The sequence below is a fragment of the Diplotaxodon limnothrissa genome, linkage group LG10 (assembly GCF_057381915.1).
Source record: "Diplotaxodon limnothrissa isolate DT_005_m linkage group LG10, D_limnothrissa_male_GT1.1, whole genome shotgun sequence".
Lineage (NCBI taxonomy): Eukaryota > Metazoa > Chordata > Actinopteri > Cichliformes > Cichlidae > Diplotaxodon > Diplotaxodon limnothrissa.
This window is the reverse complement of record NC_140605.1, coordinates 8,574,966-8,601,561: the sequence shown is the minus strand read 5'-3', so window position 1 is coordinate 8,601,561 and position 26,596 is coordinate 8,574,966. Positions and strand designations below refer to the sequence as shown.

The following is a 26,596-nucleotide window of genomic DNA, read 5'->3' as shown; positions in this document are numbered from 1 at the left end:
CATAAATATGACGAGAGAGAGGGGGAGGGAGGGTGAGTAGAAAGCCCCATTTAAAGAGGAAAAAAAAGAAAACACTGACTTGTGAGTCGTGACTTCCGGTTTAAGCAGCCTGCCTGTTAGGACATGCACGTGAGCAAATGTACGCGCAACTGAAAGCATGCTCCATGACTTGCACGCACGCAGGAGGGAAGGCAGTAGGGTAATAAATACAGTGGGGTGGGGAAATGCCTGCAATTTGTCCGCAGTAAGAGACATCAGCTGTCAGTGAAACCATCATGGGAGAGCCTACACATGCACAAAAAGTCACACAAAAGCACAGATACAATGTGTGACTCCATGTGTGAATGCAAGGGGAAGGGAAGCAAGCGTAAGAGTGCAGAAACAGAAAGATTCTGCCATAAGAATTCAGCAGATTAAAAGACGCTCTCATAAACTTTGCTAGCAGACTACGATACAGCCATGCTTCCTTTGCACACTGCTCAGTTGGAAAAAATATACAAAATACCTTTGACACAGAGCCCTTTAAAGCATAGCACTTTAATAATAAAACATTTGAACAGGTTGATACTCCCTGCAGTTCAAGTGGCTTCAATTGAAAGCCACAAAAAAGAAACAGATAGTGACCCCAGGCCCCTCCTCCCTCCATTTTTCCTTTGTCCAGTGCTCCAGACACATGATGCTAAGCTCCATTAACCAGCAGACAGCCACAGAGCGCCAGCTTAACACCAGAGGGTCAAGCGCAAGTTAGCCATCACAGTTCTGCTACTTGTATCCTCACTTGGAACAGACTTTGAAATCCTTCTCACTTAAACTGACCTAAATGTTTCTGAACCTTTTTATCCTCTGCAGCGGCTTCTAATATATTTATGTAAAACATTTTTGGAACAGCTTGGGGTAGTCTATTCTGCAGTATGGCTCACATATACAAACCTCTCAAGTAAAATTTCTACTGTATTTAGAAGTTGATCTTCAACAGGCCAACTACATATATGTATTTAGCCTTTTTATGTTAATAATATGAACATTTACATTTATATTCATAAAATAAATGCTTTAAAGTAGGTCAAGCACAAGTGCTCCTTTACAACCAATGCACTTAAAGAAAGGCCTCAGCCACAATTCAGTCCTTTCATATGTACGTGCAAAACAACTTCCTGCTCTCCTTATTAAAGCTTTGCATAAAAATATCCCTTTTCTTTACATGCTGGCTTAATTCAGAACCAGTTTTAAAAAAAAAGTTTACTGAAGAGAATTTGTTTTCTTATTAGAACTCTATGATACTTTATCTGTAGAGAGTGTGGGCAATTGCTGCATTCAAATGGAAATACTTGTTATTCTAATAGCTAATTAATTTCGTCAGTGTTTAGCACAGGAAAAAGTTGAGCTACATGACAGTGAAAAAAACAAAAGCATTCCTCTGGGTCCCCATCACCATCACTTCTTCCATGTTTGACCTCAAGCCTGTCGAGTTGAGACTTGTGCAGTAATATCTCGGAAATCATGAGATGACCAGGCGTCAAGGTGAGGGTGTTTCAGAGGAACATTGATTTTATTAGCCACCAAGATTTAACATCACAACCTAGAAGTGCCACACTTGTTCCTGGTTTTCTAATATTAAGTCATGTTGCTGGGCGTGAGAGCAGATGGGACCGTGCTGTAGAAGTGGTTGTCACCTCACCTGAAGGCTTTCATCCTCCTTCACCAGCTCCTTCTGGGGGAACAAATCCTTGGCCTTGATGTACTCCAGACTGGGAGGCCCCTCTTCACCCTGTCAGACACAAACACAATCCAGCGATAGAAAGATAAATACTTCTGTCGTGATTCATGTGAGACTACATATGAGAAACTGAAGCAACACACAAAGTCCATATAGTTTGTTGATAGCAATACTGAAGCATGTGAAGAGACATGAAACAATCAATACAACCAAACCCAGAGTTAATATTCTCACTGCTTTTATCAGGTCCTTTGGCTCTGGTAGTTCATTGGTTCATACGTGCCAGGTAGAGTTTTGCAATCTCCTGCAGCCAGGTCAGACATCACATAGGAGATTAAAAATTTACTGCGAGGGCCCTAAAATTATACATTTGAAGAAGGAAAAGAAGTAGTACACAAGCTTGTGTTAGGTCAATGTGCCAAACCATTTAAAATGTTTATTACTTGCTTATGACTGACAGTTTTCCTGCCTGATGAATACTAATGCTGAAAAAGAAATGCAACTTTTGATGTTTGCAGTGTGTTTGCTTTGGCACTGCAGTGCAGGTGGTTACTGCAAGTGTAAAAGATACCCAGTGCTGCCTATCACAAACCAGTGCACTATGTGACTGGGTGTAGTGCAAACAAAGATACTGTGATTAACTTGAGGATTTTACCTTTTTAAAAAAAAGGTTTTTCATGAGTCATGCTTCACTATAGTTTAAAAAGTTCCTTGGGGCATAAAAAAATACATACAGATAATAAATGTAACTATTTTGATTGCAAATATGATAGCAAATATTTCTCAGTTTCTTAGAAATTACAAACAAACAAAAAACAGCTGCAGTCTTTTCAAGTTCACTTCTCTTCTAATAGATGGTCGGCTAAAATTAGACTGCAACACTTTAAGGAGTGGCAGAGATGAGAACGAGAGGAACAATGATGGCAGTCGAGTCTGTCCTTGAAGCTTAGGGCCCTGTGTCCAACTCGGGCTGAGCAAATATGTTCATCAGGTCATACTTCAATCACTGGACTTAAAGAGGTGAAAAGCAATCACATGATGAAACTGAAGGACATGCCCTTGGCTTTTATTCTCTTTAATCCCTATTCTAAAAACACCAATGTTTTGCAAATAATTTATTATAATCTTTTTTTTTTTAAACTTCATAATTCAAAAGTAAGCACATTAAGCAAATTAACATCTTCCCCAATATACCATTCTATACTCTATAGTGTATATAGTATGGTACATTAGTGCGGTACATGTCCAACAATTTTCTAGCTTTGTGCTATAACACGAATAAGTTCCAATCCTTCTCGTTCAGGTGCTGTGTCATTTCTGCCACTTTACTGCTCTGCTGGATTTTCACTTTTCCATTTGAGTACGACCCTGTGTCATTTTGGTTTTATAATAAAATCAGAAATAGAGGCCTAACTGGGTGGTTTATTTCTGTGAATCATATCCACTGAATCTTCTAGCATCCCACCAAGATAGCTATAGTATATTTAAAAAAAATAAAAAAAAATAAAAAAAATAAACCACACAACAGCAAAGTATCAGTTAGGTGAAATTATTCAATTTTAAAAAGCAAAATGAAAAAAGATCCCATGCATATTAACCCCCCCCCCCCCCCCCCCCCCAAAAAAAAAAAAATGGCATGAGGAGGCGTCGAGATCAATTACAGTATTGCGTTTGAAAATGTTGTTTAATTTTAAAATACGGATTCGAATACAAGACAGTAAGAACAAAGTGAAATTAACCTGAAAATGAAAAACCTTTAACACTGCATCCCAAGAGGAGGACATGCTGAAATTTCAGGAATTATATCAGAAACCAACTGATGTCTGACCACAGAGAACTCCTGCTGTGTTTACAGTGGTTACATCTGTAATCCGGAGGCTCAAACTGGTAATTAAACCACACGATAAGCATACCACCCATTGGGCTGGTAACAGATGGACATAGTGTCCCTACAGTGACAACCCCTCACCTACAAGTCACCAATCACCAACATTTTCCTAAAAGCATCACATCACAAGTAATAATGACAATGAAAAGGCAGTATTTTTCAGCTTATGTGACATAGCTCCATCAGTAGGTAATAATTACAGTGAGCTAAAAACATACATCTGTGATAGCACAGGTGCTGTCATGGATGATGAAAACAGTTGGCACCCCAAGGTGGCTAAGCAGTGCAGGAGAGGATGGCTGGATGCAGCTCTAGATTTAGGTATTGCATGGACAAAACAGCACAGGTGTCAAATTCTTGGCAACCCTTGGAAGGGAGAATATCCAGCTACCAGGGCGTTCCCTCTCTCAAAAAGGGCCTTTTGAGGTAGGCACGGGGGTAGAAGTCTGACAATGGGAGAGAAAAGTGATAAATCCCAACTGAAAGTCATCTGTTACTTTATTATAGTATAATTTGCAATAAACAGTGGTGGTGATGATTGGCACAGAGGTGGGTGTCATGGTGAATGTGTCCATGTGAGGCATTTAAACCCCCTAATGAGTTGCTCCAGTGGTAAGTGCTATCTATTACTGCAGGCTCCGTTTCCTCCAAATGTTGCCTTTACGTTCACGGTAATGCTGCGTTTCCATCTTCATATAAATGCACACTCAAAATGAGGGGAGAGTGGTGGTTTTGTAATGCAACGATCAAGTAAAGTGTGCTGTGTGTGAGGAAGAGGAAAAAACTCCTGTTCAGTGATTATCATCTATATTTAGACCAGATAAATATGCTTTAATGAGTGCGTTGTTGTTTGTTAACAAACAGAAATCTGATAGAAAATGGGTTGAAACTCCTTTTAGTTTTCATGTAAATTCTAGCAAAGCCACCATGATGACACTCATTTGTTGTTCTCAGTAGCTCTGAATCGGTATCACAACTTGAATGTTAGCATGAATGTCTTGATGCATTCTCAATCATCCAGGAAAGTAAATCTCCAAATAGTTGATTCTGTTCATCTGGACGTAGCGTTTTGTGGGAGAAACGTTTCGTCACTCATCCGAGTGACTTCTTCAGTCTCAGCTGACTGCAGGTTTCCCCAATCTTATAAACAGTACATTTGCATAATGACTGAAACCAGCCCACTGAAGGAACAATGGGCTGGGAGGTCAGTTTCTTAATCTTAATTATGCAAATTCTCATGACCATTGATCAACAACCACTGACCAAAACCCACTGATCAATGACCATGAGTACCATTCACAGAGAGGTGGGGAATGGCTGCAATCACAGCAGTGTAAGATGGCAAAAGATGTACCCTTAGGCCCCCTCCTCGATTCAGAGATGGTCTTTCCCTTTTCACGTAAATGGCCTCCTTGACTCCGCGCTCAAACCAGCGTTCCTCCCTGTCCAAGATGTGTACATCCTCATCCTTGAAAGAGTGTCCACTGGCCTGTAGGTGTGAATAGACTGCAGAGTCCTGGCCTGGCGAGGTAGCTCTTCTGTGTTGTGCCATCCGCTTCGCCAGAGGTTGTTTGGTTTCCCCGATGTATAAATCCTGGCAATCCTCCTGGCACTTAACAGCGTACACTATGTTACTCTGTTTGTGTCGGGGGACCCGATCCTTGGGGTGGACCAGTTTTTGGCGCAGCGTGTTTTGGGGTTTAAAAGCCACAGAGACCCGGTGTTTAGAAAAAATGCGTCTCAACTGCTCCGATACTCCTGACACATATGGGATCACTACAGGTTTTCGCTTGGGCAGCAGTTGTCCTTCCCTCTTGGATCGGCTGGAGCTTTCTTTAAGCGTCTTTCCAGCTTTGACAAAAGTCCAGCTGGGATAACCACATTTACTCAGGGCCTTCTTGATGTGCCGTTCTTCTGCCTCCCTGGCCGCTGTGTCAGTGGGGATGGTGTTTGCTCTGTGTTGTAGCGTCCTAATGACACCCAGTTTGTGCTCCAGTGGATGATGAGAGTCAAACCTTAAATACTGATCCGTATGTGTAGGTTTAAGGTGCAGATTAAGGAACTGACCTCCCAGCCCATTGTTCCTTCAGTGGGCTGGTTTCAGTCATTATGCAAATGTACTGTTTATAAGATTGGGGAAACCTGCAGTCAGCTGAGACTGAAGAAGTCACTTGGATGAGTGACGAAACGTTTCTCCCACAAAACGCTACGTCCAGATGAACAGAATCAACTTTTTGGAGAGTTAGCATAAATGTTTTCACTCCAGTTGACTGCATGTAATTAAGATTATATAGTATCACACGAATGGCGTTTTCCACCAAATCAAATGTTAAAATCCTCAGTTTAAAAACACCAACTTGTGGTGCCTCTCTAAGAAGAAACACATTCTGGAGGGGTCCTATCACAGGCTGATCGACCACCACATCAAATTACTTCAGCCACTAGTATTATAGTCCCTCTGAGAAATTCAATTACAATCAATTACTCTAAAGTTAACCAAAACCAACCTCCAAATCAGTTTTTCCTGTAAAAATGTGTCAATTTACATCATAATATCTTACAAAAAAAAAAAAAAGCAAACACACTTGGACCACAGCCACACACTTTCATCTCCCATCAACAATCCATCTAATCTGGTTTGGTTTCCAAATACCCCAGGCAGCATTACCTGGTAGACTCTTGGCCACATTTATACTTTTCTCTTGCAGAGCTCTGACACAGCATTTCTCTGATTCCCACAAGTACACGATGTACTTTGTGTTGCCCTAGAAGCACAAGACACTACCCGATGAGCTAAAATCTATTGCTGTTATATTAACAGCAATAGATTTTAAAAAAATACCACAGGAACAGACTCATTGAACTACATGGAAACATGGATATATGCACATTTCAGCTTCATAGATTCTTTGCACAAAGATGATGCTTAAAGACCTAGCTTTAAAAACCGTCATTACATTTGGACACTTTTTTGGAGGGAGTTTATTTTGTCCATATTGTGATTTTTGTTTCCACAAGCAGACAATCAGCTTACAGAAGATTAAAGGAAAACAGGGATGCTCTCACTTCTAAACAGCTCTCAAAGATGGAGCACAGCTTGTCCTGTGCCCGACACGTTTTTGCTTCGTCACTGCTGCAAGCCTGCGCACCCTCCCCCACCTTTGTCCAACCAGCTCAAAAAGCTGGAGCTGACAGGCATGCGCGCATACGCCTCCGTGCATTTACCAAATATAAATGTCAGAGTTGATAGCACATGAAACATCAAGATAACAATAATAACCAAAACAGTATCAGCTATGATATCAGCTACTGTAGCAGCCAACGAGACAGCCGTGGCAAGGCAGATTAGCAGCGTGCATGTGGAGGGAATAATGCACAGTTGCTTTTTCCAAGTTTTACTTCTCTGGGGAAAGCATGTGTGAAAATGGTCCTGCATGTATGCAAATGGAAACAGGACAGAATAGGTAGACAAAGTGAAAGAGACATTGGCACAGTGTTCATGAATAAATGTCTGGTTTCCATGGATACGACAGCCTCTTTTTAGAGGCCCTTTCACCCAAAAGCTTTTTCTAACAATTTGCTGTCCTTACTCACCAGATTATTTACTTAATCTGACTGGTGCTTTGTCCCAGAGTTTTTCAGATTAGAGAAGCACTACAGGATGCCGAGGTGACCTACTGAATATGTGGACAACACGCACTTACATCTCTGCTTTTAACTGTTCGGTCATTTGCCGTGTTGGACATGATAAATATATTAAACGATGATTCTAAATAAAAAAGCGAGGGGAAAAAGGACGAAAATGACTGCAGGCAGAGGGTGCATAGACAGGGCAGAATGAAAAACATTTTATATAAACATTAAAAATAACCAGGCCAAAGATATTTTTCTGAGTAGAGCTAGGGAGCAGATTCTAAGTAAAAAAGTCCAGATCAAAGATGACAGACTATGACAAATCTCTCTAAATACATTTCTTTCTCCTTGTCCTGTTGCCGCCTACATTAATGTTCAATCGATCACTGTGTTCTAAACAATCAATCCCATTTTTGTGTTATAACTGGGCAGTACTCCAAGTACTGAAAAAAATAAACTGGGCAGGGTTTTCTTTACGTGAATAGAATTCATCCAAAATGCACAAAGTTGGAGTAACACTTTGTAGCAAAGTAAGAACAAATCGATCAAGCGAACAGCGAGTTAAAGCAAAAGCATGAACCGATGGCCCTGACAGTCTAGGCGTCTGATGGCTCTGATGTCTTGCGAGGGACATGTTGGTGTTCTGGTTTAGACACACTTACAGGACAAGTCACTGCTAATCTATAAAAAGTCCTCCTGTGTGGACCATTAACATATTAAGTGATTTGTTTGTTGCACTTTACTTTGTGGTATTTGCCCTACTTATCAACCAGTGGTATCTGTCACTCAAACTGGTAGACAAGTCGACTGACTGCCTTCAAGTTGAAAATTTAACTTTCACATTTAACTGTCACTTTGCCTGTTGCCTCTTGAAGATGGTGCAGTTGATCGACATTCCACAGTCTCTTGTCACTATCTGTATGGACGCCCCTTAAACATTTCTATCCTCTTCCAGGAAGACAATGCCCATATCCACAGGACATGAGGCATCACTGAATGGTTTGACTTTCAAAACACCAAATGAGGAAAAGGGTTATGGTGGCAAAAGCCCTTACTGAGACACCTTTGTGTTAGTTTTCCCTTTAACTCTTTACCCCTTGAAAGTCTTCCAGGAGTAACCCTTGAAGGTCTGTTTTGAACTGAGTGGTTTCTGCCATATTTCAGGCCTGTCTTTAAAACAGAATGACTGGGTGTCATTCTGTTTTATTTCTGGCATCAGAAATGAGTTGTTTTCCGCCTATGCAGCTACCCTAGGAAACGCCTGGAAAATATTCTAATGATCATCAAACCACGTCTTTATTCATACATACTGGAGTGTCAAAACTCATTATTTAGGGTACAGAGGTGGTTGTCTATATTGGTGAAACACGAAGCAATATAATAAACTGGCTGGCATTATCCCAAAAAAGGTTTGCATAAACGTTCACATAGGTTAGTACAGACTTTGGTTTGGTATGGCTATACTGAGACAACAAATACAAATTAAGTACCTTTCCTTTCAATAACTTGCTACACACTTTGCTTTTTTTCCCCAGTCCCTCATCTCTGTTGTGTTGTCTTCCTCGGGGGTCATAACACAAAGTCTGTTTACCGTTTATTTCCACCTTGGCATTAGGCAGAGAGTTAGCATTCAGCCTGATACAGCCTAAAGGCACATCCCCCAATAAGCTTTTGGCTATACTTACACTGCTGATTTATTTAACTAGTGGGAATAATAGAATCTGAGTCATGGAAAAATCTTATCCAATTCAATTATATATGTTTATAGTTCCATTTACTGCAGACAACATTGCACATTAGAATAGTAACTGAAGATGCCCCCGCAACTGTGGGATCACAACAATGGTGGCCATGATGAAAATGATGGAGCCTCCTTCCACAGGAGAAGACTGCTCTGATCCACTTAAGCAACAAAGGATGGGGATACTAAATTATACAGACACTGACGCAGGAGAAGTGCCGACTCAGCTGCGTCACAGACATATTGGAGAGAGATCATAAATTGCGGAACGCCTGGCTACATCTGTTCACAGAGAAAGGAGAGGGAGAAGGAGCAGCTGCACTCATCCTACCTGACAGCTTTTCAAACAAAGCTTTCTTTAAGAAAAACTGTGACAATATAATTTTCGCCAGTATTATTAAAATCTTTTTTGGAATCTGTATTGTATAAAGAAACAGAGGAATAGCTTGATAAATCTCTAGGTGAAATATATGTGATAATCCTGAAAGGATCTCAGCATGCCAGTCCTCTACTGTGGCTGAACCATCTGAAACACTATGGATCACTATGAAATACTAGTACAGACTTGGCATGTGTCCCAGAGGCTAGAAATGTCTCATTTTCATATTTCATAGTTCCCAAAACTTTCAAAAGGTTCACATTTGTAGTTTTTGAAGAAAAATATTTTGTTCAACTTGTCATTTCCATGAAAGTTTTTGAAATACATCTTTCCCTCTAGATGTGTTATATACCTGCAAAACTACTGATGCTTTCTTGGTGCTAAGTAACATTTTTTTATATTATATTATAAAACGTGGAAGGGCTAAAATTTCACTGATTCTTTTATCGACCACATACTCAAAGCGTGATAGCTGAAAGAATGCTAGCTTTATAATTTGCGAGTAATTAAGTTTCACCGAGTGGTGAAAATAAACACGTTCACCTATGAATTCACAAGATTAATGATTATTTTCACCACCTGTATTTCCTTTGCTGTTTTCTTTTAAATATCCTTTAAAAAAGTTTCATCACCTGTTCCTCTGATAATGTCTCTGGCCAAAGCAGCTGGCTCTTGATCTGCCAATTTTGTATGGGAAGAAAGTAAAATCCAAACACCCCCTTTTATGTGAGCATGAAACAGAAAGTCTGAGTTAACAAAGAAAGTTGATAACTACTGTCCTCATACTAGTGACAAAATAGCTAACACAAAGAAAGTCTGGCTATGGAAAGTCTGCTGGCTTCAAAGGTAAGTGTCATTTTTTAAACAATGTATATCTCAAATTACTGGCATTTGTGTATGAAGATGTTGTTTGTTTTTTTTAATTTACTAGGTATCTTACCAGACATTGTTTATATCAGCCTCAAAAAATGAACTTTAGGTGGCTACTAACATGGGACTCTTGGCAGGAAAGTGTGATTTGATTTAATGCGTAGTTGAAAAGCTGACCTCCTGAAGGTTAGTAGTTAATGGCCACATTGTACTGCCTGTGCTCATTACCTGCTAACCTTGAGGGGGTCAGAGGTCAACATCCTTGGTTGTCAACCTTTTCTTTACCATCTCAAGGCATAAACAAAAACAAACACCTGTTCTACATGCCTCTTCCTCATAGCCCATGTACATCCTAACTCAGAAGCAGGACCTTCACTGCAGTGAACACTTTGGTGCTCCGGGACTGCAACACTGAATGCATGAAAACATCTTACCCATCCTAGTCCCGGCAGCTCCCCACCCCCCTCTCCTCCCCGTCAGTCAACATACCAGTAGCTCAAAGCTGTCCATCCGACAGAGGTGAATGATGACAGCAACAGAAGCACCTTTTCATCGCCTCGTACTCTAGAACATTCTGAGATAATTCAATTATTTATATCAAGTTACTGCTGTTACTTAATAACTGCAGCGCTCGTGTGTCGAGCAGCACCCCCACCCTCCACTACCTGGAAAGGAGGCAGAAACACACAGGCGGATGAGATAGAGAGAGGAGGGCCCTAAAACACACCCATCGGAAACAAATGAAACACTTACAAAGCAGTTGAGCATGGAGCAGGACACCCTTACTGCGAGGCTCATGTCGAGGAAAGGCAGGACTGTGCCTGAATGACACGCAGCCTACGGAGGAGCAGCACGACCAGAGCACGAGGAGCCGGCATAACCATTCTTCTCCTGAGCCTCTCCACCCTTCGTTTGCTTCGACCCCCTCTGCCTGCCACCCCGCTTCCCACCCCCCCGCAGCTTTTGCAGGTTTGCCCCTTATCTCGAGGTTTTGTGGGACAACACAGCAGCCCTGGCTCTAAGTCAGGATCCCACCCCACCCCACCCCCCCACCACTCCCAGAAAGGGGTGCACGCTCGTGTCTGAAGACAGCCCCTGTTGCACTGCTGGCAAAAAGGATGATAGTCCATAAAAAAAATTGGAAAAACTGTACAGAGAGGCGCAGCAGTCCAGTGGATCAGCTGAGTTACAAGTGAGACAAAAGCAGAAGAGTGGAAATGACTGCAGATGTGCCCAGCGATGTGGATGAGGGGAAACTGTGAGAAGAGAAAACAGGAGAGAAAGGAAGACGGAGGGAACTGCCTGATGCTAAGCTCCACCCTCTGCATGCGCATCTACCTCCCTCCCTCCCTCTCTCACATTCGCATGCTTGCATTTCTCCCCATCTCCTTCTCATCTCTTCCTCCTCCCCCCACCTCCTCCTTGTTCACCCTTCACCGACATCCCTTCAGAAATATGCTTCTCCCTCAGCAACAAGGTGGTAAAGCCTCGAGTGCATCGCTGACCACCAGAAGATGCTCCGATTGCCACTGACTGCAGTACGCTGTGGCTCAAACACACACAGTTTACTGATAGCTGTATGCGCAAAAAATGCCCCCAAAAAAGGAATGCACAACCTGAAGCCAACAGAGAGACAGAACGCATCCCACTGTTGGGACAGTATCCCACCACAAAACGGTCACACTAGCAGCTACTGATGTAGCGCAGAAGGCAAATACGTGGCAGAGAACAGAGGGAGGGAGGGCAACAAGAAGAGACGGTGGATGCAGAGATTGCTGGTGACACAGCATTTTACAGACATTCTTCCCCACTTCCGAGTGTCATTGTCACATTATCCTGAAACAATTTTAGATACTATAAATCCTGCACGTCACTGTATCATATCAAGGAAGGACACTGATTGCACATATACTTCTAGGCGAGACATAGCTCTTCCTCCCTCTTACCCCAACCTCCTTCCTGTTAGAGTCGTGACAGCCACTCACCTACAGCTGTATGACCCCACATTACGTAACGCAGTACATGCAGCATAAGCTAAACACAGCACTATTAAATAGGATTAATTTCACCAGCAAAAGGTGTTGCCTCATTTTAACAGGATGAATTTCCACATGCGGGTAAATGTTTATTGCCCTTAAGTGCAATTTGTGTAAAGAAACCATCAACACAAGTGTATTAAGTGAACTGCTTCAGCTGACAGTGTACAGCTGGTGCAGAGACATAAGTCTTATTCACTGGCTTTACAAAGGAAGTTAAATCAATGCTGAAACCGTGGATCATGGGGTCCACACATTTACATATGCCTGGATATTGGATGGATATAACTGAAACTAGGAAGCCGGTTGTAATGCAGTGTGCTAGTAGCTACAATATGATCAGGAAGTCTGTATTTTAACAGGGAGGTATCCCTAATATTGTTACATTTGCACCCATGCAGTTCTAACCCATTTATAAACACAGAAGGCCATTTTCACAGGCAGCTTCATAAAACTATAGATGCAATCCTGTATACACTGTGTGTACATATATAGAATATGTACTTTAAATTTGTTTACTTTCTGCCTTGAGAACATAATTTTGATAACAGTGGATTGCGTCCTAATATCAGTGAGAGAATGCAGCCTGAAATGCATCTGCAGCAAATACATGTGAAGCCCAGTAATTGGTGTTAATGTCCTTGGCTCTGGGTCATTGCATGGTCAACATTTCTCGTGCTTAAGCACCACTTAATGTTAGATTTTGATTATCTCTCTACCAAGAGAACAACATAGTTCTAGGCTTTTGAAAGCAGAGAGTAAAGTATGCTGTCTGCAACGGTTAGTGGCGAGAACTTGAACCTCAGAGGCAGAAGTAGGGCTTACAACTGCCATGCTGACACCTGCTAAGTTTTGAATTGTTCTAAGCGTTACCATTTGGAATCCTTTTATCCAAATGTGAACACTGAGGAGAAGCTTCTCCTAAGGATGCTTGCGTCTCCTTCCAGCAGACAGAACTCAGCTGTTTATGAGGCATGAATACATATTTCAGGAATATAATGACTGACATGGACTTAAGCTGATGAACATTCAGGATTCATTCAGGATTCAGAAGACTTTATTTATCCCCAAGGGGCAATTAAGAGACTGACCTTCCCGATCGTGCATACAATACACAAACATCACATTGGGGAGACAGGTCAGGCTAGGTAACTGGCCGGTCAGCCGCACGAGCAGCGGCCTGGAACCTAACAACAATGGAAAATGCACAACATGAGGAAAGTCGAGGAGAAAAGAAGAACTCCCCCCAGACTGCGTTCCAACAGGGAGTGAGTGTAGGTCTGTGTCAGTGTACATGCGTATATGTGCGTGTGTGTGTTCCGTGTTCAACCGAGAGAAAGTGTCCCTTCACCCGGTTAAGCAAAAGTCAACAATCTTCGGTAGACGCGGGTGACCTTGAATGAGGAGGGAGAGAGTCATAACAAACAGTCTTATTATCTAGGGAGAATTTTTATTCCCATCAGCTTTTGCCTTGAGCATCCAGGGGGGTGACATGAGATGAAGATGGTAGTTGTTTTGGTTAGTGCGAACAAACTGCTTCCAATTTGGTCTAATGTCCGTCACTGGTCACCAGGTCTCTCAATTCCCGTTGTTCTTCTTCAAGATGTTATCCATATTGCGTTAAAAAAAAAACAAAAAAAAAAAAAAACAACAGTCTGAGCACTCACAGCCCTGCCCATCGTCTATCATGTCGGGCAGCCTTGTGGGATTTTGAACAGCTGTAGCCACTTCTTATTCTTTGATAAGCCAGGTCTGAGCCAGCTCCAATCAGCCAGAACTCTGTTACCGTAGTTCAGAATTGGTAGATGTCGTTCAAAGTCCTCCATCAAGAGTGTTGCCAGACGCACGACGCAACCGACCATCGAGTATCTGGCAGCAAATGTCTCCGTAGGACAATCGGGCTCTCCCAAGCCCAGGAGGGTGTCAATTCCGTTAAGGGACCAGTTGATCAAATCCATAATTCTTCTTTATGTTTCTAGAGAACAAGTCTGGGAGACTCTCTTAGGGTTAGAGAATAAGTGAGACTATACAAAAGACATGAGAAGCCAAGCAGGAAAGATAAGGGAGAAGGAGAAAGTGCGACCGCTTCCGTCAAGAGCCAAGGGGGAGAGGTCCAACATGATATTGGAATTAATGCCTAAGGTGATTTCACAGACTTTGACAATGTAGAAACAAGACATTCCCACTTGGATTTCAATCATATTTCCCCCTGCACATCAAACAGTTTGGCTTCTTCTGCAAGTCTTTTATAGGAAGAAGATCTCAATGTCCACGACACTGTTTATGCAACAATAGACAAGCTGCCCAAGGTTACATATTAAATCGATCAATGCAGTAGATTATTCTAGGTTATTCTGTTCTATATAGGTCTATAAGATTTATCTAATGTAATGTATACAGTCTGTAGAGACCATGAGAAAGGAAGCAGAGAAGAAGGGATGCAATCTACTTGTGTGCAGAATGGTTTCCATTTCATCACGTTAATGGGAGCATGCATCTGCTGCTATAAGATCCACCTCCATAAATTAAACAAAACCTTACCGAGAACTATTTGCATGTCACGGTTTGAAACTGTGGCCCATTACATTTATTTTCCACCAGTGGAATGAAGAAGTGAAATACAACATTACAGCTAAGCCCAAACAGGTGCACCTCTCACTGTAGCTTTATCACACATTCATGGCTTTGGAGAAGAAGGTGGTACACTCTAGGAGCTACACCAAGTTTTCTGATGTCTGCTTAGCAACTCAGTCTAAAGCGATTTCTTTCCTTTGGCAAAATCCCAATAATTAAGACTTCTCAAGTCTAGGGATGGGTATTGATAAGATTTTCACGATTCCGATTCAGTTTTCGATTCTGTTTAACAATTCGATTCTTTATCGATTCTCTTATCGATTCTTTTTTCTTTTTTTTTTAAAAAAGGAGAACACTTGACACTTGAACAAGATAGAAATTTAGGAGTAACATGGCCTTACAAACCCAACAGTGAGATCCACAGGCTACGGCTCTTCAATGGGGTGTCACAGGGTCCCCGGGAAAAAAAAAAATGTAAATGTAAAATAATAAAATAAATATTCTTCTGTAGCAATAACAAAGTATAACATAAATTATTCTGTAGCAATTACACAAGAATATCCAGTAATGTCCCTGCCTACAAGCCGCTTAGGTACCATCTTTCTTGCCAGGTAAATGACGCTCCGTAACGTGGTGACGTCATTCGGGCGACTGGAGTCGATAGGGGAATCGTTTGCAAAAATGGCAAACAATTCCAAAGAATTGAAACAGCGGGAACCGGTTCTCAACAAGAACCCGGTTTCGATACCCATCCCTACTCAAGTCCCAAATAAGTTTGATACCTCATTACCCCTGAGAGAGTGTAGGGGGCTTTTCCTTTATGAGCTTAGCTGTACTTTAAAGATCTCCAGCTACTCTGACTCATCATTAAATCTTATATTAGAACTGTAGCATGTACATCTTTGAAAATGTATTTATTTAAAACCTGGTTATTTTTTGACTGGCAATATCTAAATGAAAAAAAAAAAAGCATATACAACCAAGAGTTTTGAATCATCAGTTCACTGAGCAGGTTGTGAAGCTCTTTTTAGTTCATTTATGGCCATTAAAAAAATAAATGTATTTAGGATCACTACTGACAAATGTATCATTAACTGGTCCAGAGTCCAAATACTGAGCTATAAATTCTCTCCCTCTGCTTGTCCAGTACTGGCTGAACCAGCCGTAGAAGTGAGCACAAGATTTGGGCTCCTCTGTTTCAGGTTGTATTTTAGGAAAGGAGGTCAGCCAGTAACCAATGCAGGGTGTCAGCCTACATGTTGACACACAGGTATAGAAGCAGGATATGAAAAAGACACGAAGCATTGGGAAGGAGGGCCAAATGAAGCTAAATTTTCAGAAATTGAGTATTTCTGTAAATACATGTATGTGTTTGGATGCCTTTCATAGATGTAACCAAAGTACTTGAAATTTAAGTAACAAGTAATTTTTAAGTAGTGAAGCAGTAACAAGAAGGTATGGGGGTTTGGTGTACAGTTAGTGTTTGGAAGTGTGACTTCAGTCTGGACAAGTATTTAGCTTAATATGATCCATTACAAACATTAAAATAATTCATCAGGCATATAAATGTAGGCCATACATTTCACTGACATTTGTCACTAGAGTAACGTCTGACTGGCTGCCAGGCAACATCTTAAATAAGATTGAGCTAAGCAGGCTCTGACGGGAAGTGTTGCGGGGACACACACACACGCAAAGCTTTGAACAAAAAATAAAGTTAACAATTATCTGAATGGAATGAAAAGTAGGAATGAGGAACCGGAGACAGCCAGCCAGAATGACTTAACCCAACCAACATTAGGTTTGAGGCAAAGGTGCCTTTAAGTAGGGCTGCACTCAAATCATTAACAGCCCTCGCTTTAACTACAACCCTAAGTGAGAGCATCATGTGGCTTTCCATAGTGCTGCCACATTAACTTTGCCTTCCAATTGTGCACAAACCTTATATAGTAGCACTACGATGCACGCAGTGTAGGCAGAGTAAAAACAATCCTGCTATACCCGTTTCCGTGCTCCCATTATCTTGCTAACAATGCAATAGCATGAGTGGACAACAACATGAGCTCAATATTTCCCATTTTGTTTCAGTGGATGGAAAAAAAGCAAGCTCAAGGCTGGGAAGCAATTAAGCACTGCTTCACATAGAGGATTAAAAACGATCATATTACCTGAGGAACAACCGTCTCACAATCCCACCTGAGAATATAACCCTTAGCTCAAAAAGGTAATGATACTCCCATCTGTCATCCTAACTGTGGCCACTGGGCAACTTAAAAAGGTCCTATTAATGTAACATGCACAGTAACGATTACAATTTCATATTTGATCGAACACTACCATCATGTACACATCTCTAAATCACAGTTGTACTTCAAATACTGCTTAGGCTGATCTGAAACATTCTAGGGTGTGATCATGCCACCTGATAAGTTTGAGCCTTTGATTACTCATGCAGCGCATACCTCTGACCACACCCAAACCAAGAAGAGGTTAGCTTTCCTATAAATGCATAAACACTCTTCAACCCTAGACAGCGAAGCTCTGCATCCTCATTTTATGCTCCTGTGGGCACATTGTTTGTTCATCAGCTATGCCATCAATTAAGCCCAGGGCTCCCATAAAAAGGCTGGGAGTTGGGCATCCAGCCACAGTGACATTCTGTGGACCCATTTGACCAGAACCTTGGGATATGTATCCTCCTGTTACACTTCCTATGTCTGTCCCATAAAAGTGGTTCCCATTAGTTTCAAGAGGAATTTGTCACTCATTTGGTTGCTGCTTCCGCTCTTTTAAAGCACCATTTACTCTGAAGCCCATTCACTGCCCGACAAGGTACAAGCAGACGGCCCATCAGGTGACTAAGGGTGTCCTAAATTACTCCCTATGATGGAGCAATTAATTAAAATTAAGAAAAAAAAAGAAAATTACAAATGCATTTTGTATACTGGATACTTAAACTCCTAAAAGTTATGGATCTCCTTAAATTGAAAAGCTCTGCATGTCTTAACATCTGAAAATAATATGCTGTACTCACTAATCAGGTTAAATTAGGACTAAAATACACAGTCGCATGGCTCATTTCAAATACATGTAGACCTGTTATCCACAAATAGTCTCAGATCTGTGTTAAATTTTCTGTGCTCCAATAGAATTAAAACCCTCAGGCCAACATCTGCAGTGCGATTAGACAAAGAACCGCAAAATGTGAGAATCAGCAAAAACAAATTCAAAACAAAAATGCATGTAGAAACTTGAAGCAGCACAATTCCACCTCCATCTTTTTTATACCAATTACTGTTGTGACCTTACATAACACAAAGAAACCATTTAGTCTCAGTTAAACCACAGAAATGAGTAGCCAATAGTATCCACTAGAGGGCACACAGAAGATAATCAGCATTTACTGAAGTAGACACCTTCACCACTTGGCTACACTAAGAGCATTTTAATCTACATTGAGAGTGAGCATTCAGCTCTTAGAGAACTAAATGCTCATTGCCTTGTTCAGGACTTGTGCTTCTCATATTCTGAAATGCCACATGTAATGCGCTGAGCTCCTTCATGTAAATAGGACGCCAACAGGTTTTAGTGTACTCCAAAACACAGTTGTACGAGGGCCACGTGGCAACAAGCTACATCAAAGACTTGTAACATCTGTTAGGTGCTACATAGCACTTTCATGAAAGCAGAAACACGTAGGACTAAACAACAGGCCAATGAAGCTGGATCCCTGATGAGAAAACTAGTGTCTGGGCGAGGAGACTCTGTAAGAGGACGATCTACTTTCACCTACCTACTCTAAATAGTGTTCCACAAGTCCCTGTTTAAGACTGGGAAGGGATTTGACGCCATATCTCTCCACGGGCACCTTTAAGAACCAGCTGGAGTCACTAATGCACTGGCTTCCTGCACGTAAAACATGCTGAGCTTAGAAATCTGTTGTTTGCAGCAAAATCATTTCAGTTTTACTGCTTCATTGCTATATTTTAGTTTGCAAGTAAATCCTAACAATTTTGTATTTCTGATTGAAAGTGGTCAGAAATGCAAACTGATACAGTATAAAGGGAAATGTCAAGACTTTTTTTTTTAAGAAACTGGCATTTACAAAACTGCTTTAGCGTTGTGTATTGTTATATGTGTTGCAACAGTCTGTGCTTTGTTTTCGGCTTGCAACCGCATTCTGCCATTTCCTGTGTGAGTGTAAAGTCCCAGCTTGCCAGTTTACCATGAAGAAAATCATGTAGGGAGTTTGGCACCTGTTTTAAAAGCAGTCAGGCATCTACAGCAGAGTACATATAAACATATACAATAGTGAGGAGTCAGGAGTGTGATTGGCTCACCATGCTGTCAGCCAGTGCTGTAGACAGTGAGTCTGGGTGTTCCTATTCAGATCCCTCCCTCTCCTCTTGCCTACTGGGCTCTGTCGGGACAGCGATGCCTCCTGCCAACATAAAAAAACAACAACAACAACCTTCAGACTTGTGTGTGGGTGGTTATAATAATAATGGATTGCATTTATATAGCGTTTTTCAAGGCACCCAAAGCGCTTTACAATTCCACTATTCATTCACTCTCACATTCATACACTGGTGGAGGCAAGCTACAGTTGTAGCCACAGCTGCCCTGGGGCAAGGCTGCCATATCGTGCCATCGGCCCCTCTGGCCAACACCAGTAGGTGGGGTAGGGCGGTAGGGTGTCTTGCCTAAGGACACAATGACCAGGACAGAGAGCCCAGGGAACGAACTGGCGACCTTCCGGTTACAGATGCGCTTCCCAACCCCCCGAGCCACAGTCGCCCTGATGGGTTAGGGAATGTGTGCCATGGTGTGAAGGGCTGGATTTCAAACAGTCTTGGACCAAAGTACAGAATAAGGAGCTGGCACTAAAACAATAAACCTGTTGAGGAAGTTGAGTATGGATATACTTTTATTTTACAGAAATGACTCAACACAAAACCTCGTGGCCCAAGAGTTCTTCACAAAATGTCAGGTATGCAAGTTTAACTGGTTGCCTGGGCCAAGAAGTTCCCTCTCCAGTTGTGGTCAAGTCAGTGTAACAACACGGCACACAAGCACGCAGGCACATGTGTGCGATCTGACAACGTGAAAGAGACTTTGGTGCAGATCTGACGTGGCCAGAGGGGAGAAACTCTGATTTACAGGAAATGCAAACTCAACATTCCTCTGCAGATTATCAGCAGCAGAACAGATAACAACACGGGAGCTAGACAGAAGATGTGAACAAACTCTGCGACTTTTCTTTCCACCAAAATCATTAAAAACAAAAAAAGGTGCTGAGGTGAATGTCCGTATCCTCTAATAGCTTCTAAACCACCTCACAGACAGGACACTGTAAACACCGTCTGTAAGCACAAATCTGCACTTTGTAGGTTTGTATGTTCTACAGTGACTGTGTATTGATGTGCATTTGTCACAGAAACACGGGTGACCTACAACTCATTTACATCTCAACACTGCAGAAACATAAGCGGGCTGAATCTGCTGCTCCTGGATTGGACAGTGTGCCATATTGGAACAGCGACAGGCAATGATCCAGCAGCTGTACACAATAAAAAAAGCACTACCCTGAAAACAAACACTTAATGACTGCATGAAAAGTGACACTGATACTGCACTCTTACTTCCTGTGTATATACGAGCCAAGTCAGGAGGGAGCGACTATGTTCAGTGGAAGTTTACTATGAAAAGAGTGGCACACAGGCAGTGAGACAAAACATAGAGCCTTCACTTCCTTGGGTAAACAATCAGACTTTAACAACACATTGATTGCATGCAAGGACCCAGCTTTGAACTAGATTCTCACTGTGCAGTGCCTTCATCTCACTTCCCTACACTGCTTTTTTTTTTTTAACCCGACACACCCCCTTTTGCACACAGCTCAAAGCTCAAAGAACAAAAACCAAACACCAAAAAACTACTCAACTCTCAAAATTGTCTCAAAGCAGACTTCTCTTACCTGTTCAAAGTATCGAATCAAACTTTTGCTTTAAGCTTCTGTCTAGCTTTTGGGGTTGATTAAAGCTCAAGAGTTTTGCAGAGTAGCAGCAGTCTCCGTCTCCCAAATACAAACTGGTTGTAGTCCAGTGCATGGCATGCCTCCCTCCCTCTCACGCTCTGTCTCTATTGCTTACTCTTTCTCCCTCCCACTCTGCTCAAAGTGAAAGAAGCCATACTACAGGGCAAACACTCTTAACAATTCACCCACCTACAACAAACTCGTGACTCATGATCAGAAGGGACTGCTTTTGTTGCTAATCAGTAATAAATACAGAAATCACATGCAGGCAACCATTTTCAGGAGAGGAAAAGGGTCCAATATTGCTCTTCAGGTAACGTGAGTCATCTATTGACTCAGCATAAATAGCCCCATGAGATTTAATTAAACAAAAACTGAAATCTGATTTGAATTGGTTGAAGCTTTAAAAAAAAAAAGAAAAAAGAAAGAAACAAAAAAACCCAAAACAAAACAAGCAAACAAAAAACAAAACAGACACATTTAGAAGAAAAACTATTAAATAAAGCTATTAATTTTAAAAAAAATAAAGCTATATATTAAATAAACTTATATTTGAGCCACGATATGACAGAAGTAGTTCAAAGCAGATTGAGGGTTAAATATAAATGTCAGTTACAGTTAATCTGAGAGCAGCAATGTTAGCATGTACCATCCCGGTTGTGAAACTGAAAGCAAGCAGGCTGTAAATCTAAACACCGACTACATTTGTGATGAAATACCTTCTCACTCACACTGACACCAGTGTACGGGAAATGCTTGTGACAACAAATATTACCCTGAAGTAGGGCTGGGCGATATGACCCAAAATTCATATCTCGATATTTTTTAGCTGGGTGGCGATATATTTTTTTAAAGCCATAAGTTAAGAACAAAAAGAGAGTTCTTAGTCACACTGTGTCCCAGATTTCACACAGGCATTTTTATTTACATGCAGCATAGATTTGCATGAAGAAATTACTCAAAAATAAATTATCAGCATTTATTAAATAATCATGCTCCATAAATAAAAGAAAACAATGTTGTTTTTGTGCATAACAAAAAGCTCATAATTGTGCAGTCAAAATGTAAACTAACAGACGCTGAGCATAATAACAAAGACAGATTTCACAGCTGCTCTGTTCCCAACTTCTACAGCGTGACTGACAGCCTTGAGTTTGAAATCCGCTTCGTAACCATGTCTCTTAACAGGTGCCATTTATGGTCCTTATACACACACAATATGGTAATATTACGTCGAAGCACAGTACGTATCACTCCGCGAGGCTCCAGACTACGGTAGCCGTAATGCTCCGACAATCCATCAAGCGCTGCAGTTCCATAGCTTACCAAAGTCGTAAAACATTTTTTGACAGATTGCTGAGCGCCGTGTACCACCTAAAATCGGTTCGCGGTCAGTAAGCACAACCAAAATTCATACATAAGGCGCGCTGTCAACTTTTGAGAAAATGAAAGGATTTTAGGCCGTGCAGCCCCTGTGGGCTGCATGTCGTTAGCGTGGTTAGCTCGTTAGCGCGGTTAGCTCGCTAACACGTTGACGCCGTCCAGCCCCACAACTCGCTAACGGAGATTTGCCGTGTCCATCTGGTCGCTGCCTGTAGGTGAAGCTATGGGGGAGGGGGAGTTGTATTCAGTGAAGGAGTATATCGATATTTTTTTAAAAACTCGATATATCACCCAGCCCTACCCTGAAGGTAGCATCTGAGCTCAGGTAATGTAGTGCTGACGGTGAGAGACGTTTGACATGACTGATCCGGAAATCAAAACTGAAATTCCACAAACGGTAGTGTTTATTTTGATATTAAAGATAAGGAGGTGATGTCACAATTAATTCCAGGTACAAACCACACCTATTGTCAGAAATGTGCATGATTATGCATGTCGAATGCCGTTTTGAGACACTACTCAGTTAAAAACAGTCAAAGAACTATATAGTATGTAGTTGATATTAGTTAAAGGGGTGGTATGGTTTGAATTTTTCTGGTTAACAAAAACAGATTATGTAACAAGATCTCAATAAAGGATGAAATCAGGAACTGTGTTGTGAAATGGGGAAACAGAAGTATGTATCATTCAAGGCCATCATTTGTTACTTTGAGTCCTCTGCGCTATGGACACATTTAAGGAAGCACTGAAGTATACTGCAGTATACTGTTGAACACATAAGTCTGATTAATTCTTGTCCTTCATATTTGGAACAAGCAATGACAGCAACCAAGCAGAAATGCATTCATTAATCAATAAGGTGGTCAAACAAAAACGAGTCAGTCCTTTTGACACAATTGTTTTCTTCTCAAAACTGAGAAGATTATTGGGTGTTGAAAACAAATTATCTTCTGGATTACTGACTGTTTGTCAAATGAACAAGATAATTTAAAGGATTGGAATTTCAAAATTATGAAATTTTTATGTTGCCATGTTCCACAACGCAACAAAATTTATACTAATCTGCAGCTCAGCCAGTGATGAAAATAGTCCAGTTTTGCAGCCCTATTTCACAATTGATCATTACAGTTGGAATTACTCAAAATCAAGCCAAAACCCATTTCCAAACTAAAGACCAAATCAAAACTAAACTGACCAAACAACAAAAAAACCTCCATGCAAGAATCACAAATATGTCTACAAGCTACTCAAGAAGAGACAACCTGATAATAATTTTGACAAAACAAATTTAAGTAACGCTCTCCCTTATTTTCTGTCAATATTTACCGTTAAAGATGTGGATTAAACATGAGCAAAGTTTTACATAGATAATCCCTATGAGCCAGAAGCTTAGGCTTCACATTCCTCTGATTCGGAAAGGCCAAACTCATTTCACATGATGGGCCAAACGCAGCCCACTTTAATTCTAAGTAGGCTTCTCGTCACAGAGAATGTCCCATTTTATTTATTTATTTTAACTGTGGAACCATTGTTTTGTTTATTTGTTTGTTTTAAAAAAAAACCAATAAAAAACAAAACGAAAACAGTAGATTATTTCACTGTTAACCTTACTCACATACTACTAACTAGAGCTGGGCGATATGAGATTTTTTCATATCACGATATGTTTTTTTCATTTCAGGCGATAACGATATCTATCACGATATAAGCCAAATAATTATATTTGTAAGATTTAAATGTGCCGTTGCTCACAAGTAAAATGTGAAATAATCAGCAGCTTGTTTTTATTTAAATATTTATTTCCCATAATAAGTTCAACAGGGTAGATGTACTTAAGGAACATGAGACTTTTTCAGATAAATAAAGGCAAATATTGCAAACTACACAAAAGGCAGCCACTAAAGCGTTTAAGTTTCAAAATAGAACAAACAAAACAGACTAAATTGTCAATTCCACTTAGAAACAAAATATTAATTCTAAAAATAAATCTTAGTTTGTTTTACAGAAGAACAGACAAAACTGACTAACTTTTGTCAATATCAAATAAACTGAGAACTAAAAGGAAATTCTCAATCTCTCCTTGTTGTATAGCTGAGCTTTTCAAACAGTTTTAACAGTTACTTTAGTCTGACAAAAGCCGAATGACGAATTAGCGCTTCCAGTCAGACACTGAGGCTACGTCCAGTGTCTGACGGATATTTTTGAAAACGGAGATTTTCCGTTTTCGTTTTAAAAAAGAATCCCGTCCACACATAAAGGCAGAAATGAAGAAAAACGCTGCTAGGAACATGCCAAAGCAGCAGGTGGAGCTAGATTCCTAACCGTGCAGAAATGTTGGCCAATCAGAAGTCTAGAAGCCTCGGTGGGAAAAAGTAAACAAAGCTGGGGCATAGAAGCAGAACAGAGTCGTATGTGTGGACGGACAGTAACTGTGTGTATATGTAAGCATTTAAACACTGCAGAGAGTAGAATTAACAGTAACAGTATTGTAGAAATTCATTTCACTGAAACAATAACGTGGCGCACAGTGTGACGCATGCACCAGTTTATTGTATTTCCAGACTTGCTTTCGGCACAATTTACAGTGCACGCTACTCTGTTTTTTGTCAGACTTGAAATAGCCGAAATACCTTCACACTACAGAACTTCTATGGCTCTTCCGTTCGACAATCTCTCCGGCATTGGAACCGTCATCTGTTTTCTCTTCGGTCACGCTCGGTTGATTTTTCTAGTCGGCACACTCATTTCCTCCATTACGCGCTGGCTCCATTACCCGCTGGCTGCTTCCCAAACAAACACACGTGCGGCTTGGCACTTGTGCTGTACGTAACAAGTCACGCGACGTGACGCTGCGGCTGTGATTGGTTCGGCTCTGCGCTACTTAGTTTGGATTGGCTGACCTTTTTTATTTTTTATTATTTTTTTTATTTTAAGAGGACAAGAGCGGCGAGGTCTATCGCGATAGCTTAATTTCTCTATCGAGTAAAAGTTATATCGCGATACATATCGTTATCGTTCTATCGCCCAGCTCTACTACTAACTTCTTATTACTTAATTACTTTAGTGTAGTATGAATGGTCATGTGGGAGGTATTTATCAACAGGAAAACCTGTCCAAGTTACAGCTGAAAGGCCAAAGTTTATGCCGTCCTTCATTTTACCCAAAGCTGTCCAGTAGGCCAGATTGGAGTTTTTGTTGGCCAATTCTGGTCCCTGGACCTCATGTTTAACACTCTCCCTCTAAACACTCTGTTTCAGGGGTTTTTTTTTGCTCTTGGCCCCGTATTATGTCATAGCAATGAGATAACCATAATATGGTTAACTCAAACACTGAACTCTTTCTTTGCATGATCCACCAATGAGAATAGAGTTAGCTTAAAGGCAGGGGAGCTAAAGCAGCTTGTTCAAGACGGGGCAGTCCCTCAGTTTATTCCAAGGGCCAGTCCCTCAGTTTATTCCAAGGGCCAGTATTATAAATAAGAATCATTTTAAATGGAATCCCGTAAAGCTACTCTACTGCAGGCCAAGAATAAAAATATGGAGCTTTTGTATGTCCACTTTACATCAAGCAAAAAGGACAAACATCTAGTAACCAAAAACAGCATTGTGAGCATCTTGTCTTTGACTCGTGTGACAGCAAAATTAATACCTTTAGGTTGTGGACTGCTAGCGAAACAAAAGCAGCACTGTGATGCAGCAGTGCGAGCTACAGAAGTACATTTTGAAGAAAAGCTAGGTACTAGTTTCTTCACTTCTCCATAGGCTGCTAATTTAAAAAAAAAAGTGCCCTGATGTAAACTGAGGGGAAATTTAAAAATAAAAATAAAAATCAGGAAGTGACAACAATAAGAGCCATTTGTTTTGGGGAGCCGGTTTTACTTTCCGTATAAAAATAATTTCCAAGTACAGTAGGGGATTCCGGGGTGTTTTTCCTCTGATCATAAACGGTCTAGAAATTTCCAGCTTTCTTGACTGTGAGCTCCATTTAAATGTCAGGTGACCGGTTTGACTGGTGACAACACAACAGGTGTGAACCGATGACGAGGAGGCTGAAGTTAAAAAAAAAAAAAAAAAAACGTATGGTGAAAGTGAAAGTGGACCACAGCCCCAGCACAGCCTGGCACTATACTAGGAGCCGATTAGTTGGTGAACCGAAAGTGTGCGTGTGTGCGCGTAAATGTTAGCACTGTGCTAGCTACCGGATAGCAACACTGATACAGGCTAGTGACTAAAATTCGCTCATTTGCCCACAAAAACGACAAAACCGCTCAAGGTCCACAAGTTCGAGACAAGTCTGACGGCCTGAGAACATGTCACATACAATATATCATTTAGAAGT

At 41.0% G+C, this 26,596-nt stretch overlaps 1 protein-coding gene across 4 annotated transcripts in view; it reads right to left on the bottom strand.

Moving 5' to 3' along the window:
- Positions 1-26,596, bottom strand: part of mtmr4 (myotubularin related protein 4) — a 42,939-nt gene that overhangs the window by 16,251 nt on the left and 92 nt on the right. For 3 of the 4 annotated variants that reach the window (XM_085364319.1, XM_085364321.1, XM_085364322.1), the window contains exons 1-3: positions 20,816-21,094; positions 19,179-19,279; positions 1,679-1,768 (exon numbers count right to left, since the gene is read on the bottom strand). In XM_085364319.1, the coding sequence (XP_085220445.1) occupies positions 1,679-1,768; positions 19,179-19,181 (93 nt within the window). In that variant the 5' untranslated portion in view covers positions 19,182-19,279; positions 20,816-21,094. Of the gene's footprint in view, positions 1-1,678; positions 1,769-19,178; positions 19,280-20,815; positions 21,095-26,596 lie in introns of those variants that run through there. The other variant, XM_085364320.1, reaches the window with a different exon arrangement.